This window comes from Delphinus delphis, chromosome 13, assembly GCF_949987515.2.
Source record: "Delphinus delphis chromosome 13, mDelDel1.2, whole genome shotgun sequence".
Taxonomy (NCBI): domain Eukaryota; kingdom Metazoa; phylum Chordata; class Mammalia; order Artiodactyla; family Delphinidae; genus Delphinus; species Delphinus delphis.
This window is the reverse complement of record NC_082695.1, coordinates 80,992,613-81,012,139: the sequence shown is the minus strand read 5'-3', so window position 1 is coordinate 81,012,139 and position 19,527 is coordinate 80,992,613. Positions and strand designations below refer to the sequence as shown.

Sequence of the window (19,527 nt, the reverse complement as noted above, 5' to 3'; positions counted from 1 at the left end):
CGTGGGATCTTCCCAGGCCAGGGCTCGAACCTGTGTCCCTTGCATTGGCAGAGAGATTCTTAACCACTGCACCGCCAGGGAAGCCCAAAAGACCATATACATTTTTGTATTTTTAAATATTAAATGTATTTTGTAGGTTTACAAGCAAGGTAAACAAAATCATAGGTGAGAAGCTAAGTCTAATTTTAATTGAGGGATGACAGGTTGTTTGCAATTATGAGAAAATATTCTGAATCAAAAGTAGATTTCCTTAATTCAGTGGCTACCGTGTCACAGGGATACCTCTCATAAAAATAAAACTGAGCATCAGATTTCCCACTATTCTTCCTCACGTGGCAGAGTCTTTATACTAGGGCCCAGGGTTGTAGTGAAACAAAATGAGTATAAAATGAGCCATAGGGTCTGGTAGAAATGTGCTTGAAAGTCGGGCCCACGATGTTCTACCCATCTGTAACTGGACAAGTTCCAGTACATGTGTGAACCTTGATTTGTTTGTCTACATAACATAGATAATAACCGTACCCCAGGAAATTCACCAAGTGCAGTGGACAGCACACAGAAGGAGTTAAATAAGGATGCCTATTTTTAAAGTCTGTTGCAAAGTGGTATTGTTATATAATGAAGTCACCTTGCTGCATAGGCATTTCATGCCTATGGCAGGTGTGAAAAGCATACAGAGGACTAACTAGGTTACCAGGCGAATTCTTAGTATGAAACCTTGTTCCCAAGCCTTGGCATATAAATACATTTTTTGTGAGTTTTTCTAGTAGAATACTTATAAATATACAGTGAGCTTTATGCTTGTATTTGGCACGTGTAGCTGGAGACAACTTCCAGAAACACCCTTGGGTCACCTCAACTCATCATTAAGTGATCTAGTGGGAAGGCAGAGAAATGGAAGCCATGATTATCCATTGGGTAAACAATATACACGTATATAATCAAATACCAAGTCAACCGTACTCTGCTTTCAAATCAATATATGAACAGCCTTAAAGTCATTTAAATATATAAATGTGATATGCCACATGATATAGGACATAATATCTGCTTTTCCAAGCAGAATAAGATGATTAAAATAATTCAGTAGGGGGGCTTCCCTGGTGGCACAGTGGTTGGGAGTCCACCTGCCGATGCAGGCAACACGGGTTCGTGCCCCGGTCTGGGAAGTTCCCACATGCCGTGAAGTGGCTAGGCCCGTGAGCCATGGCCTCTGGACCTGTGTGTCTGGAGCCTGTGCTCCACAACGGGAGAGGCAACAGCAGTGGGAGGCCCGCATACCGCAAAAAAAAAAAAAAAAAAAAAAAAAAAATTCAATAGGATAGAGCCATGGTACCCTTCATAAAACAGGATAGAAAATGAGATAATAACAATAAAGTTAATTATTGAGATACTAATATAAATCATTAAACATACAGAAAAACTCTCGACAATTGAACATAACTTCACCTGAATTCTTAGGTTATCTTAAAAGAGAAAAATCTTTGCATAGGGGAACATTATTTGACACTCATGATCTACAAATAGTGAAGTTGGAAAGGTAGCAATTCCATAGGACAGAGACAAAAACAGAACCAGGGTAACAATCACAAAATGGACAGTATTTAAGCTTTTCTATTCCACTTCTAAACTTTGCAAGATGACAGTCTTCTAGCCAAAGGCATCACCTAAAATAAAAGAAAAATGATTGTTAATGCACATAAGAAGCCACAATAATAACAAAGTAGACAGAAATATAATTTCTTTCCTTTATTGCCTTCATGAGTCAAGGTAAAACTAAATTTTGCTATAGATTTAGCATGTTTGCACTCACAGGAACAACTAATATCCCATCTAGAAAACATTCTCCCACAGGGAATCTGGCACAAATAACCTACAGGACACTGCTGCATAGATTAGCTTATAATTATCTATTTTGTAGATAAATATATTTATCTTTGGATTTTAGCTCTCTCTAAAATCATGTATCAGAACAAAACATAATCTTATGCATACATACAACAGACTACTTGAACTTCTGAATACGTCATACAGGCAGGAGTAAAGCTAATAGTCAAAAGATGTGCCTGGGACCCTGCAACAGAGGTGCTGTGAGTTCTAGCTGCATTGAGAGAAGAAATGCATAAATGCAGAGGCAGTGGTGTCAGAACATAGCAGGAGTTTGTTCACCTACACTTTTGGCATCTCTTTTTTGGACCTCAAATGATGGTTATATTGAGCTCAAACCTTAATTGGCATTTTGCAGACTCTTTGATACCACTATGTTTAATGCTGGTGCTGAGAGGTAAGACAGGAGTAGAACAAGGAATGTTGGATTTAGGGAAGATATTGCTATGGTCTGAATGTTTGTGGCCCCCAAAACTCACATGCTGGAATTCGTTTTTTTTGTGTGTGGTACACGGGCCTCTCACTGTTGTGGCCTCTCCCGTTGTGGAGCGCAGGCTCTGGACGCGCAGGCTCAGCGGCCATGGCTCACGGGCCCAGCTGCTCCGTGGCATGTGGGATCTTCCCGGACCGGGGCACAAACCCGTGTCTCCTGCATCGGACTCTCAATCACTGCGCCACCAGGGAAGCCCCACATGCTGGAATTTTAAGGCCCATTGTGATGTATTAGAAGATAGGGCCTTTGGGAGGTGATTAGGGCAGGAGGGTGGAGCCCTCATGAGTGGGATTAGTGCCCTCATAAAAGAGACTCCACATTGCTCCCAGCCCCATCCACCCCATGAGGATATAAAAGGAAGTCTGTCATTGAAAGACAGCCTTCCCCTGACCATGTGGGCACCTTCATCTTTGACTTCCAGCCTCCAGAACTGTGACAAATTTTTTTTTTTTTTTTGGTTTATAGGCCACCCAGTCTGTGGTAATTTGTTATAGCAGCCTGAACAGATTAAAACAGATATGGAGGTGGGACTGTTGAAATATTTTCAGAAATGAAAGCAGAAGGAAAATGGGATAGGATACAATTTATGCTAACTGGTCTTCCCAGCCCCCCAGGACAGAAACAAACAACAAAGGGGAAAAATGATGTATTTTTAATGATATTAATGTTTTATCAATTTCAATTTTACCTTGATTCTTTACTAATTTTCACTTTAGATTGAAGAAAACTCATTGTTGCTAGAATTTGTTTTAACACTAAATAAATAGTATCTTTTGATACAAGAAATATTTAAGTATTTCTGATGTTAAGGCTATATATTTTGGACAAAGGAAATAAAACTAGGAGAGGGATGAGTAGTAATTAGAATGATTCTGGAAGGCTGAGCAAGTGGGTTTATAAAGATTAACAATGAGGTCCTCTGTTCTAATGGGACATCCACAAGTTATCCCTTCCTTTGGTTTGATCCAGAATACATGAATTCTTTTTGTAGTTCTGTAGTTCTCTCTATTTTTCTCTGAAAAATAATTTCTGTATGCTCAGTCATGACACAATGTAATTTCCTTACAGATGGGAGCTTCCCTTCTGAAGACATTAAAACACATTGATCAGATTCTCACCCATAATAAAAAGCTATCAGAATGTCTAACTGCAGTAATATACTTAAGGAAATAGATAAAGCATCATTTCCTTTGCAAGCTTAGTATGTAAGAATCGGGAATAGTTTCTTGCTTCATGATTCTGAACATAAACACCATTTCCCTTTACAAAAAAAGAAGCATATGAAGAAAAAAATTAAACATCCCCTTTCAAAAAAGTTTTTAGTGGTGGACATTAGTCTTGCAATGAATGTTTTATTTCCCTTGAATTGTGAAAACACTCTCATGGAATTTGAAAATAATTATTTCAGTAAAAGGGTGTAGGGCTCCTGAACTTGCATAATTTCCCATAAGAAAAATTAAATCAGAATTATGTAAGTATATCATTCCAAATCCAGTTGGCCTTGAGGCAGTGCCTGGGAAGAAATAAGGATGCAGTGAGCCACAAAAATCAGGTTAGCCTCAAGGTCTACTCGTCCCCGGCAATCTTACTTCAGTGACGACTTGGAGTCAGACCAAAGTGTATAAACTATCCATGGTGTTGAAACGATTTAAAGTGAAAAGCAGTAGAATATTTTACCAAAAACCCAAGCACAGAGTAAGAAAATGAAAGGGAAGAAATTCACTACATTAAAAGCAAGAGAGGTTGAATAATATGCAGCTAATTTGGCCTCAGCCTTCAGTGAAGCCAAGTGATTTGTGGAAGAAAACAAAATTAGCAGTGAGGCTAGGATTATTTGAATGAATAGTCTACATCTATCAAATTATTCATATGGATGGTCATTTTTCCTTTCCAAACAAAGATCCCCGGAAGGAATTTTTAGAAGCCCTCTAGATTTCCTGGCCAAACTATAGTTCTTAGCTATGATATTTTTATATTATTACAAATAATAGAAACCATAAAGTAGCTTCTACTCTCACACTATTGTCTATACAGTATCCTGACACTTCCTGTCAAAATAACATGGAATCTTATTCACATTTGCATCTATTTTTGGATGCCTTGCCACCCCCACACACACATATTGACTCACTAACACACCCAAACATCAGTGACTGTATCTGTCTCCTCTGTCTCTAGAGTATTCTTAATAATGAAAAATTAGAGCAGAAATTTATATCCATAGATGTTTATTGCATTAATATGTACAATATTTAAAGATCTGAAAGGAGAAAAATGTTTAATAGAAAATAACTTCAAATAATATCATACGTTAGAATATTATGAATCCATTAAAATGGTGTTTTAATAATTTTAAATAGCAAAATATTTAAAACATAATTTTGAATTAAAAGCAGGGTCAAATCCACATAGACATCATAATTGTGGTTATACTATATACATAATCATGTAATTAACATATAGGTATATATTTAGCATATGTATGAGAGAGAGAGAGAGAGAGAGAGTGTGTGTGTGTGTGTGTGTGTGTGTGTGTGTGTGTGTGTGTGTATCCCCAGAGAGAGGTTGTGTAGAATAGACATTATATATATGAGTTTGGACTCCAGAGTCATGCTGCCTGAATATGAATCCCAGTTTTGCCATTTAATAAGCAAATTACTTAACCTCTCTTTTCCTCAATTTCCTCCTTTGTGAAATGGTGAAAATAAATATATGGTTGATGTTGAGATTAGATGGGTGAATTCTACTTAGAACAATGCATAACAGAGAGTATATAATTTTTAGCTCTTATGATCATCTAACTATCTACACACATTATAAGTACACAAAATGAACCTATGCATACACACAGACAATTGCAAAACTATGCAAAATCGAGCAAAATGTTATCAGTATTTCTGACGTTTGAGATTGTGGATAACTTTTGTGTTTACATGTTTTTTTCTGTTTTCCAAGATTTTCTGGAATGAGCAAATCATACTTTTATAATCAGAGATAAATGTTTGCATGGTATTTAAGAACAGATGGATTGAGTTACACACACATATAATGTGCTTAAAGTACAATACTGTATTAAAAATACAGTGCTGCTTAAAGCAGTGCTCAGCCCATAGGATGACTTACAGAAACATTTATTAAATTAATATAAACGGTAATTGAGGAATTGGACACAGTAATTAGTAACTAGAGAATATTTAGCCCAAGAAATTTGCAAGAAAGGAAGATAAAAAAAAAGTGAAATTGTAGAAGAAGGCAATATCTGTCTAGCAAAGTTTGGGTTTTATAATTCTAAGACTTAAATATACATTTTCTAGGCAGCATTGAAGAAGCCAGTACAAAAAGAAATGTAGAAAATCTATGAAGAGAGAAAATAAGCTTCATGGCCAAATTTAGACTCCAGAAAAGCTAGGGAAAATCAGAGCAAATGGGATAAATTTGTTTTAAAGAGGAAAAACTTTTACATGATCCTGGAATAAGGAATGTAGGACTGGGTGTCGGTATGTAAAAGTTTGTGTTTTAAAAAGCAAAAAAAAAAAAAAAAAAAAAAAAAAATCCTTTTTTAATTTTTTGAGGAAACTCCATACTCTTTTCCATGGGGGCTTCACCAATTTACATTCCCAGCAACAGTGTACTAGGTTTCTTTTTCTCCACATCCTTGCCAACACTTATTATTTCTTGTCTTTTTGACAGTAGGCATTCTGACACATATTTGTTGATATCTCATTGTGGTTCTGATTTGTGTTTCCTTGATAATCCAGCAATTCTATTTCTGGGTATCTATCCAAAGAAAATGAAAACAGTAATTCAAAAAGACATATGTGCCCCAATGTTCATAGCAGCATTTTTTGCAATGGCCAAGATATGGAAGCAACCTAAGTGTCCATCAACAGATAAATGGATAAAGGTGTGACACACACACACACACACACACACACACACACACACACAATGGAGTATTACTCAACCATATAAAAAGAATGACACTTTGCCATTTATGACAACATGGATGGATCTGGAGGATAGTATGCTTAGTGAAATAAGTCAGACAGAGAAAGACAAATGGTGTATATTTTCACTTATATGTGGAATCTAAAAAAATAATACAAATGAATATCACAAACAGAAACAGACTCACAGATACAGAGAACAAACTGGTGGTTAACCAAAGATGAGAATGAGTGCAAGGGGTGGGCAAGATAGGTGAAGGGGGGATTAAGAGGTACAAAGTACTAGGTATAAAATAAGTTAAAAGGATGTAATATACAGCACAGGGAATATAGCCAATATTTCATTGTGAAGAGTTAGACACTTACCCTTGAAATCAAGGCCATTTCTCTTGTCTTTAGAAATCACTGTGGGTACAAAAATGGGGAGATATTCCCTTAAACAGATAAAATGCCCTGCTTTCACATTCTGAAGCATATTTCTATGTAAAGATCTAGCAGTGAACTAAGATATTATTAAAAAAAAAAGATGAGGATAATATATAGAGTAGTATTTAGAGGATATAAGTAAATCAGAATACCATGTAAGACAAAAGTATGAATGATAAATTATATTAATCCATCTTAAGTTATATATATATACTACATACATAAAGATCTTTAGTTAAGTCTATATCTTTTACTTGCTTCCTCTCAGTTATTTTCACCAAATTCTACTTAACTTTTATATGTTAAAAGAATAGAAGTAATGACCACATGTGTGTGTATATTTCTATATGTCTGAAAACAGAACATTTAAAAGTGTTCTAGGTAGCTGCATTAAGAATTCTCTTAAAAGTGTAGCTCCACTATAACTGTGATTGTGAGTTACTTAGCTATACTATAAAATAGCAGTTAGATAAGATTTAATGTAAAATGTGGTTTTTCATTCATGAGGTTGGTGAAATTTGGTTTCAATATCCTTTTCCCACTGTACAATGAAAAAATAAACAATCACAGGATGGTGTCATATTTTATAATCTCATTCATGAAAATAAGAAAGGATTTAGAAATATATAAACTATATAGAAAAGAGCAGATTTGTTCATTCACATTGAAATTTTTCTTCTCTAAACCAAAATAAGAGGAAGATGAAGAAAATCTATTGAGAAACAATATAAATCAATATTAAATGCGAATAAATATGTAAGGTGATTACCAGCTCATTTTTTTTGTAAATAATGCAAGCACATGCATACATACACGACCCCCAAGAAAAATTAGAATGTTTGTTTGCTGTCTTGGAATTCCATCTTTTAAAATGTCAAAGCTTTCCTATTACAATATTCACCTTGCCTCCAAAACTTAAATATAAGGCTTTACTAACAGCATTTGGATTCTGGACTCAGAAACAAAAAAACAGAAATTGTGCTTCTATTTCTATAGGTCTTGTAGATACTATTACATTTTCAACCCGAATAGTATATGTTTCAAAGATTCATTAACTTACAAGTCTAGAAAAACTGGCAAACTGACATTAGGATAACATTTCCTTGTTTCTACTCCATAAAATGTCTTATTCAGTTTCCCCACCAAAAAAATTACCTTTTGCAAATTGGAAATACACAGAATGACCCCTTTTTATGTATTTTTAACACAAAATTATCTAATCCAGCTGCCATGATAGTGTTTTTTAATAAAGGGGATACAGTTAAGAACAGTATATAATTTATTTCTTTAATGGGAAACTAGGATTTTTTATCAAAGAAAATATTTCTTATACATGTTGTGTGTTCCAGACATTGTTCTAAGTGTTTGTTATAAAGTAATGAGCGAGACAAGCAATATCCTTGAAATCATGGAGCTACCTTTCTATCTATGTATCTGTGTATCCATCCATCCATCCATCCATCCATCCATCCATCCATCCATCCCCATTTATCTATAACATATATGTATGTATAACTATTTTATCAAAACTGAAAACATGGCATCCACAAAAAAAAAAAAGACTTTTGGAATTTGGTTACGTTCACTGTGTTAGTTCTTTTCTTTTTTTTGCGGTACGCGGGCCTTTCACTGTTGTGGCCTCTCCTGTTGCAGAGCACAGGCTCTGGACGTGCAGGCTCAGCGGCCATGGCTCACAGACCTAGCCGCTCCGCGGCATGTGGGATCTTCCCAGACCGGGGCACGAACCCGTGTCCCCTGCATCGGCGGGCGGACTCTCAACCACTGCGCCACCAGGGAAGCCCCCATTTTTAAAGTAATATGAATTATCAGAAGACATAACACCACCACCTGATCTTGTTTTTAAATTTGTGATTTCTAAGATAGCTAAAAGAAATGTTCCTAGGAAAATGTTATGGACATTCTTATGATATATTTGACTTTAATAGGAAATACTATTCAGACAATGTTTATCTATGAATAAGTTGAACACATTCTACTTGCTTGCTATACAGTTTTTCACAAGGTCAGTAAACATGTCATAATATCTATGAAACCAACATCCATTACCTTATCATAGCTTTAAGTGATTATTAATATCTGATGATGATTGAAGGCACCTCTTTTTTTATTTGCTGTCAGAAATAGCTATTCTTGAAACTTTACTCTCTTCAATGTGAACGTCAGTACAATTTGACAAGTTCCATGCAGATTTCTGTTGATATTCTGATTGGAAATGCGTAAACTTAAAGATTAGTCTGGAGAGAAACGGCATCATTATTATAACATATTATCTATGGATGTAATAGAGCTCCTTATTTATTCAGGGCCCTGTTCAGCACCTAAAAAAATTTTGGAAACTTCTCAAAAGGAGAAGTTGTTTTGATTTATTGAAAGACATCTTTTAAATTATTGGTTCATAAATTTTGGATTATTATTGGAACTTTTTTCTTATGTTTTTAGATTGTTGAACTTTTATCAAGAAAAGTTGTTTAACTTTTTATACAACTGGTCTGTACCTTGGATGTGTATTTCATCTGTATATAACAGAAAAATTGACTCTTTTTTCCAGTATTTACACCATTTTTTTTCTTGCTTATTTATGACCTACTGTGGTACAACATTGAATAGCAGATTTACTGGTTAGTTTTGGGTTTTTTTGTTTGTTTCTGAACTCGGGAGGTTAAAGGATTCCCTGTGAGGAACAATGTTTGATACTTTAAAGTAGAAATCCTAAGTGCATAGTGGAACTTCTTTTATATTAGTTTTAACCATGAATATGGGTTAATATTTTTTAATGATTTTATTTTATGTAATAATCCCATTTTTCTCAATTGGAGTGGTGGAATACGTTAATACATTTTTGATAGAGAACCTTGAATTCTAAGAATAAACACGATATGGTCATGATGAATATTTTATAACCCTTGTATATTCCATTTGCCAAGATTATCAGCTAGAATTTTTTCACCCATAATAATAGATAAATCTATAATTCACTTATACTATTTTCATCAAGTTTGTTTCAATAATTTCCTGTCTCATAACATAGGTTAGGAAATGCACTCTTGAATTTCTCTAAAACATTTTTTATCTGTTTCTTACAGTTTTGATAAAACTCACCTATAAAAATCAGCTGTAAAACTTGGTTTATTTATTTCAAGGAGGAATAAGAAATTTGATGCATGAGCAAAGTATTTAATAATAATAATTACTCTATCAGGTTTCTTTTTTACTTTTGATGGAGTACTGGAAATTATTTTCCAGAAAATTTGAAATATCTCAATTTATAATTTTAATGTATTAAGGTTTTTCAGAATCTTTAGTTGTATTTTGTAAATGTCAACTATAACTGTAGTTATATTCTGTTTTTCAATCTTTAAGTTAGTTGGATGTTTCCTCCTTTTTCTTGATTAATTTTGGTAACAGGCTTTTGATATGATGAGAAATTTGGGGGATTCTTTGGTTATCATGAATGTTTTTCCTTTCTCTCTCCCTCCACTCTGTTTTATAAGGGGTGAGTTTGGTTCTTGCCCCTCTGAGTCATACTCCCAGTCATCATGGCCCACATTTGGATCCAGATACAAGCAAACTCTTGCCTGCAGCTACACTGCTATTTTGGGTTTCTGTGTTGTTTCTGGCCGATGGAATGTTTTATTTGTACCCCTAAACATGTCTAGGTTTCTTAACGACTTTTTAAAAACAGGGCTTATTGCTTACTGCTATGTTTAGACTAGAAAGTACAATCAATGCATAATCTTACCACATCATCTTGAAAAGGATTGCTTACATATTCTCATGTCAGGATTTTACATATGAATGTATAAATGATTTGTGCTATTAGATTTTAGTTTGATAACTAAAACACCCATATATCACATATAGTTTATATTTTTATTCACCCAGAATCTTAAAAGGATCAGATATGTAATTAGACCACCAAACACTTCCCATTTTCCCAGATTAATGATGATCCATTGGCAGCAATTTGGAAAATGTAATTTATTGTGCTGAAACAATAACTTGTGTAGTGATATCTGAGTGACCCTTCCAATTTTAGAAGGGTCTAATATAGTCCCAAAGAAGAGCTAGGAGAAAGTGGGTCACTCTGTAAGCAAACCTCTACATCCCAAAGAATAGTTGTGATAAAAATGATTCAGAAACAGGGGCCAAAGGAACAAAATAATTCAATTTTGCAAATTACTTCATGCATATAAAAGCAAACAACTGTGTCTGTGACTAGTGTTTCATTTTACTTATTTTTAAAAATGTATACCAGTTCTTTAAAATTATTTGTGATTACAGTGGGCAGTATTAGAACAGTTCATTTAAAACCTTTGAAAATGCTTTCAAATGTATTTTCTCATTTGATCATATTACAATTCTGTGAGATGGAGTATAGATATGCTTCTAAACCACACACACACACATACTGAGTGGTTAAGTAGATTTTCTATGTTACATATAAGTCTTCTCATTCAAAACAGTTACTCTATTTACTGTAATGCATACATACACAAAAACATTTTCATTTCTTTTTTTGACAATAAGATAATGGGCAGATATGAACACTATATTTAAAATTTTTGACTTATCCTTTTTAATGTTAGCTAAAAGACTTCTTTCTTTCCATAAATTCATTCTTTTATCTATATTTAATTTTGACTGACATTCAAAATTTCTTGTAGTACACACAAATATGAATCATTAACTGTGCATAGTGATAAAGAAATAGATCTAATATATAGCTTAAAGAATGCCAATAATGATAAAGCATCCAAAATGAAATGTCATTTTTTAATATTCAATGAAATGTAAGAATAATTTTCATAAATTTCATTTTTCGTTACATCTTTGAGTAGTTAATATTTGAACTCACTGTAACGAGTTCAAATATTAACTGTAAGTTTAATAATAAGCTATTGAGAAATTTCACCCAGAGAGGGACATAAGTTTTCTTTCTAGAATTCCACTCTATAATGTAGAGTATGTGCTGGAACTGGAGACATGAGTTGAAAGCTAGTGTAGGAATCCAGGGAAGACATTATGATAATCTAGACCAGAGTAGTAGCAGAAAGGTAGACAGAAAAAGTGAAGATAACAGATTTAATCGAGACTTTGGTCCTGCACCAGCCTGGAGGGCTTCCTCCCTGCACAGCCTGTGAGCAACAGCTCTTCTCTTGCACCTGACTGGGCCTCTGGGGTGAGGAAGTGTGGCACGAGAGGAAATCTGAGGCACAGAGAAGTTAACTGCCTGGTCCAAGATCACAGAACTAAGCCGTGTGGCTGACAGGGTTGTGGTGCTCCGGCCGGGTGTCAGACCTGAGCCTCTGAGTGGGAGAGCCAAGTTCAGGACATTAGTCCACCAGAGACCTCCTGGCCCCACATAATATCAAATGGCAAAAGCTCTCCCAGAGATCTCTAGCTCAATGCTAAGACCCAGCTCCACTCAATGACCATCAAGCTACAGTGCTGGACACCCTATGCCAAACAACTAGTAAGACAGGAACATAACCCTATCCATTAACAGAGAGGTTGCCTAGAATCATAATAAGTTCACAGATGCACAAAAACCACCACCAGATGAGGCCCTGCCCACGAGAAAGACAAGATCCAGCCTCATCCACCAGAACACAGGCAGCGGTCCCCTCCACCAGGAAAACTACACAACCCACTGAACCAACCTTACTCACTGGGGGCAGACACCAAAAACAACTATGGAACTATGAATATTCAGCCTGTGAAACGGAGACCCCCAAACACAGTAAGTTAAACAAAATAGGAAGATAGAGAAATACACAGCAGATGAAGGAGCAAGGTAAAAACCCACCAGACCAAACAAATGAAGAGGAATTGTGCAGTCTACCGGAAAAAGAATTCAGAGTAGTGATAGTAAAGATGATCCAAAATCTTGGAAATAGAATGGAGAAAATACAAGAGACATTTAACAAGGACCTAGAAGAACTAAAGAGCAAACAAACAGTGATGAACAGCACAATACATGAAATTAAAAATTCTCTAGAAGGGATCGATAGCAGAATAACAGAGGCAGAAGAATGGATAAGTGACCTGGAAGATAAAATAGTGGAAATAACTACTGCAGAGCAGAATAAAGGGGAAAAAATGTAAAGAATTGAGAACAGTCTCAGAGACCTCTGGGACAACATTCAATGCACCAACATTCAAATTATAGGGGTCCCAGAAGAAGACAAAAAAGGTAATGAGAAAATTTGAAGAGATTACAGTTGAAAAGTTCCCTAATATGGGAAGGGAAATAGTCAAGACTGGGAAGGGCAGAGACCCCATACAGGATAAATCCAAGGAGAAATACACCAAAACACATACTAATTAAACTATCAAAAATTAAATAGAAAAAATATTAAAAGAAGTAAGGGAAAAGCAACAAATAACAGACAAGGGACTCCCCATAATGTTAAAAGCTGATCTTCCAGCAGAAACTCTGCAAGCCAGAAGGGAGTGGTAGGACATATTTAAAGGGAAGAAAGGGAAAAACCTACAAGCAAGATTACTCTACCCAGCAAGGATCTCATTCAGATTTGATGGAGAAACTAAAACCTTTACAGACAAGCAAAAGCTAAGAGAATTCAGCACCACCAAACCAGCTCTACAAGAAATGCTAAAGGAAGTTCTCTAGGCAAGAAACACAGGAGAAGGAAAAGACCTACAATAACAAACCCAAAACCATTAAGAAAATTGTAATAGGAAAATAATATCGATAATTACCTTGAATGTAAATGGATTAAATGCTCCAACCAAAAGATATAGACTAGTTGAATGGATACAAAAAGAAGACCCGTACATATGCTGTCTACAAGAGACCCACTTCAGACCTAGGAACACATACAGACTGAAAGTGAGGGGATGGAAAACAATATTCCATGCAAATGGAAATCAAAAGAAAGCTGGAGTAGCAATTCTCAAATCAGAAAAAGACTTTAAAATAAAGACTATTACAAGAGACAAAGAAGGACGCTACATAATGATCAAGGGATCAATCCAAGAAGAAGATGTAGCCATTGTAAATATTTATGAACCCAACATAGGAGCACCTCAATACCTAAGGCAAATGCTAAAAACTATAAAAGGGGAAGTCGACAGTAACACAATCATAGTAGGGGACTTTAACACCCCACTTTCACCAATGGACAGATCATCCAAAATGAAAATAAATAAGAAAACACAAGCTTTAAATGATACATTAAACAAGATGGACTTAATTGATATTTATAGGACATTCCATCCAAAAACAACAGAATACACTTCCTTCTCAAGTGCTCATGGAACATTCTCCAGGATAGATCATATCTTGGGTCACAAATCAAGCCTTGGTAAACTTAAGAAAATTGAAATTGTATAAAGTATCTTTTCCGACCACAACACTATGAGACTAGATATCAATTACAGGAAAAAATCTGTAAAAATACAAAGGCTAAACAATACACTACTAAATAACCAAGAAATCACTGCAGAAATCAAAGAAAAAATAAAAAAATACTTAGAAACAAATGACAGTGAAAGCACGATGACCAAAAACCTATGGGATGCAGCAAAAGAAATTGTAAGAGGGACGTTTATAGCAATACAATCCTACCTTAAGAAACAAGAAACATCCCAAATAAACAACCTAACCTTACACCTAAAGCAATTAGAGAAAGAAGAACAAGAAAACCCAAATGTTACCAGAAGGAAAGCAATCATAAAGATCAGATCAGGAATAAATGAAAAATAAATGAGGAAACAATAGCAAAGATCAATAAATGTAAAAGCTGGTTCATTGAGAAGATAAACAAAATTTATAAACCATTAGCCAGACTCATCAGGAAAAAAAAGGGAAAAGACGCAAATCAATAAAATTAGAAATGAGAAAGGAGAAGTAACAACTGACACTGAAGAAATACAAAGGATCATTAGAGATTACTACAAGCAACTCTATGTAAATAACATGGACAACCTGGAAGAAATGGACAAATTCTTAGAAAAGCACAATCTTCGGAGACTGAACCAGGACAAACAGAAAATATAAACAGACCAATCACAAGTACTGAAATTGAAACCGTGATTAAAAATCTTCCAACAAACAAAAGCCCAGGACCAGGTGGCTTCACAGGCAAATTCTATCAAACATTTAGAGAAGATGTAACACCTATCCTTCTCAAACTCCTCCAAAATATAGCAGAGGGAGGAACACTCCCAAACTCATTCTACGAGGCCACCATCTCCCTGATACCAAAACCAGACAAAGATGTCACAAAGAAAGAAAACTACAGGCCAATATCATGGATGAACATAGACGAAAAAATCCTCAACACAATACTAGCAAATAGAATCCAACAGCACCTTAAAGGGTCATACACCATGATCAAGTGGGGTTTATCCCAGGAATGCAAGGATTCTTCAATATACGCAAATCAATCAATGTGATAAACCATATTAACAAATTAAAGGAGAAAAACCATATGATCATCTCAGTAGATGCAGAAAAAGCTATCAACAAATTCAACACCTACTTATGATAAAAACCCTCCAGAAAGTAGACATAGAGGGAACTTTCCTCAACATAATAAAGGCCATGTATGACAAACCCACAGCCAACATCGTCCTCAATGGTGAAAAACTGAAACCATTTCCACTAAGATCAGGAACAAGACAAGGTTGCCCACTCTCACCACTATTATTCTACATAGTTTTGGAAGTTTTAACCTCAGCAATCAAAGAAGAAAAGGAAATAAAAGGAATCCAAATCAGAAAAGAAGTAAAACTGTCACTGTTTGCAGATGACATGATACTATACATACAGAATCCTAAAGATGCTACCAGAAAAGTACTAGAGCTAATGAATGAATTTGGTAAAATAGCAAGATACAAAATTAACGCACAGAAATCTCTTATATTCCTATACACTAATGATGAAAATCTGAAAGTGAAATTAAGAAAACACTCCCATTTACCATTGCAACAAAAGGAACAAAATACCTAGGAATAAACCTACCCAAGGAGACAAAAGACCTGTATGCAGAAAACTATAAGATACTGATGAAAGAAACTGAAGATGATACAAACAGATGGAGAGACATACCATGTTCTTGGACTGGAAGAATCAACATTGTGAAAATGACTATACTACCCAAAGCAATCTACAGATTCAATGCAATCCCTATCAAACTACCACTGGCTTTTTTCACAGAACGAGTACAGAAAATTTCACAATTTGTATGGAAACACAAAAGACCCCTAATAACCAAAGCAATCTTGAGAAAGGAAAATGGAGCTGGAAGAATCAGACTCCCTGGCTTCAGACTATACTACAAAGCTACAGTAATCAAGACAGTATGGTACTGGCACAAAAACAAATATAGTTCAATGGAACAGATAGAAAGCACAGAGATAAGATACCCATTGGTGCATGGGTTTTATCTTTGAAAAAGGAGGCAAGAATATACAATGGAGAAAAGACAGCCTCTTCAATAAGTGGTGCTGGGAAAACTGGACAGCTACATGTAAAAGATTGAAATTAGAACATCCCCTAATACCATACACAAATATAAAAAATGGATTAAAGATCTAAATGTAAGGCCAGACACTGTGAAACTCTTAGAGGAAAACATAGGCAGATCACTCTCTGACATAAATCACAGCAAGATCCTTTTTGACCCACCTCCTAGAGAAATGAAAATTTAAATTAAAAAAAAAACAAATAAATGGGACGTAATGAAACTTAAAAGCTTTTGCACAGCCAAGGAAACCATGAAAAGCACAAAAAGACAACTCTCAGAATGGGAGAAAATAGTTGCAAATGAAGCAACTGACAAAGGATTAATCTCCAAAATATACAATCAGCTGATGTAGCTCAATATCAAAAAAACAAAGAACCCAATCCCAAAATGGGCAGAAAACCTAAACAGACATTTCTGCAAAGAAGATATACAGATTGCCAACAAACACATGAAAGGATGCTCAACATCACTAATCATTAGAGAAATGCAAATCAAAACTACAATGAGGTATCACTTCATACCAGTCAGAATGGCCATCATCAAAAAATCTAGAAACAATAAATGCTGGAGAGGGTGTGGAGAAAAGGAAACCCTCTTGCACTGTTGGTGGGAATATAAATTGATACAGCCACTATGGAGAACAGTATGGAGGTTCCTTAAAATACTAAAAATAAAATAACCATATGACCCAGCAATCCCACTACTGGGCATATACCCTGAGAAAACCATAATTCAAAACGAGTCATGTACCACAGTGTTCATTGCAGCTCTATTTACAATAACCAGGACATGGAAGCAACCTAAGTGTCCATTGACAAATGAATGGATAAAGAAGATGTGGCACATATATACAGTGGAATATTACTGAGCGATAAAAAGAAACGAAATTGAGTTATTTGTAGTGAGGTGGATGGACCTAGAGTCTGTCATACAGAGTGATGTAAGTCAGAAAGAGGAAAACAAATACTGTATGCTAACACATATATATGGAATCTAAAAGGAAAAAAATGGTTCTGAAGAACCTAGGGGCAGGACAGGAATACAGATATAGAGAATGAACTTGAGGACACGGGGAGGTGGAAGGGTAAGCTGGGATGAAGTGAGAGAGTGGCATGGACATATATATACTACCAAATAGAAAACAGGTATCTAGTGGGAAGCAGCTGCATAGTACAGGGAGATCAGCTCGGTGCTTTGTGACCACCTAAAGGGGTGGGATATGGAGGGTGGGAGGGGGGAGATGCACGAGAGAAAAGATATGGGGATATATGTATATGTATAACTGATTCACTGTTATACAGTAGAAACTAACACTCTATTGTAAAGCAATTGTACTCCAAGAAAGATGTTAAAAAAATTTAATCAAATTTTCTGATTTTTAGGGAGTGGCTGAAGTAGATATGAAGAACTAATTAGTTTCTGAGCAGGACAAAATAGCTGGTATCAAACTTATTCAACTGCTGTAAACAATTATAAAAATGGTGCAAAATGTATAAAACACGTTTGAAAGCAATAGACTATGCTATGAATGTTAACAGAAGGGAAGCATATGAAGTGGGATCCACATTAAACCTGCATTTCTCACTGGGGACACTTTTTAAAATGTTGCACTGAAAAATAGAGGCAGACAGAGAGCACTGGTCTCAGTGAATGGAGGAGACAGAGATCAGAGTCTGGGGCTCTGGAAGTGGATGGGATTTAGATGGTAATAAATCAGGAGAAAAGGAGAGAGAAGCATTCCAAACATCTGCATAGAATATGCCCTAGGTCCTTTGAGAGGTCCTAAGCTGACCATGTGCAAGACACGATTCCAGAAGGTTCCGCGGAGAACAGATACTGAGAAGCTAGGAGCTTTAGAGGTCTATACCAAGACCTCTAAGTATAGAGGTCTGGGGGGAATGTTGAGGTTCCTTCCCAGTTGTAATGGAGAAAACTTGATATACACATAAGCTTTGCAGTTGAGACACCAGAAACACTATTCCCTACATGCCTTAGTAGTAAGAGCTCTGCTCTGATGTGGATATAAGTTAAAATACACCTGTGCTAAAATGACTTCACAGCAAGCACCAGCAGTGTCTTAGTCTGTTGAGGCTGCCATAACAAAATACCATGGACTGGGTAGCTTACAAACAACAAACTTACTGAGATAGCTTATACTGTATGAACATTATACAATGTTCTTACAGTATTGGAGGGGTATGCAATAAAATGATGAAATGGAAAATACACTTAATTTTAGTAACTCATAATTTAAATGATAATTCTGCATTTAAATAAGTATTTGCAAGCAATGTACTGTAAAATGCTATTGACGTGCATAACTTTCTTTTCCACACAATGTATTTCTGTTTTTCAGAAAACAGACATTCCAGAAATTCACTGGTCACAATCAAACAATTAGAACAGTGTTAGGACTTATATTTTCAATAGAAATATAAGTAATCTCTACAAAATTTATTTATATGCCCACATTTTGGAGGAAGGGCACTACAGACAAACTGGCAAAACAATGGCAGATGTTTGTAACTTGTGGCTTGGGGTAGAAAACGACCATTGTAAGTTGTCCAGATGGAAGCCAAAAATAATAATAATTAAGGAACATAAAATTTAAAAAGGTAGTCCCAGCCATGAAGGATCAGAAAGTCAGATTGTGGGTCTTCATCTCACTCCTTCAGTCCTTAAATGAGGCAAAGTTCAGTTAAATCACAACAGTTGAACAGAGAAAATATATTTTCACTTTGTCTTGATGACATCCATTTAGTATTGGTGAAAATACATTGTCAACAGAAAATAAGGGAAAAACCTATAATAACATGATATCCAAAGACATATTTCAATTATGTTCAATAATTATTGACCCAGAGACTTCTATTCCACATAATTAAAACATAAAAGAAGGAAGCATACACAATATTTTTCATAAATGCATTCATTAAACAAAATTATTTTTAAGATGTTCCAAAGATTATTAACATGTAAAGATTATTATTCATGTAAAGACACTGGTTCACTGGCTCAGTAGAGTGGCCAGTAAGTGGTAGCTATTACTTCCTCAATTATAATTAGAATTAATTACATCTATATGAGATTTTAAAATGTGTGTGTGTGTTTTCCTATTACGAATGCTTAGAAGTACTATAGTAATTCAGAAAATCATTTAGTTAATTTAGTTTATCTAGGATAGATACTGCTTTTTGCTTTTCTCTCTTTTAAATTGTAATGTTTAAATACCCTTATTTGGAATATATAGAATTAGTACAAA

At 35.3% G+C, this 19,527-nt stretch overlaps 1 protein-coding gene across 4 annotated transcripts in view; it reads right to left on the bottom strand.

Moving 5' to 3' along the window:
* Positions 1-1,499: 1,499 nt before the first annotated feature.
* CCDC102B (coiled-coil domain containing 102B) overlaps positions 1,500-19,527 on the bottom strand; it is a 262,646-nt gene continuing 244,618 nt past the window's right edge. For 3 of the 4 annotated variants that reach the window (XM_060029199.1, XM_060029202.1, XM_060029203.1), the window contains 2 exons: positions 6,694-6,732; positions 1,500-1,667 (listed from right to left, as the gene is read on the bottom strand). In XM_060029199.1, the coding sequence (XP_059885182.1) occupies positions 6,723-6,732 (10 nt within the window). In that variant the 3' untranslated portion in view covers positions 1,500-1,667; positions 6,694-6,722. Of the gene's footprint in view, positions 1,668-5,884; positions 6,158-6,693; positions 6,733-19,527 lie in introns of those variants that run through there. The other variant, XM_060029200.1, reaches the window with a different exon arrangement.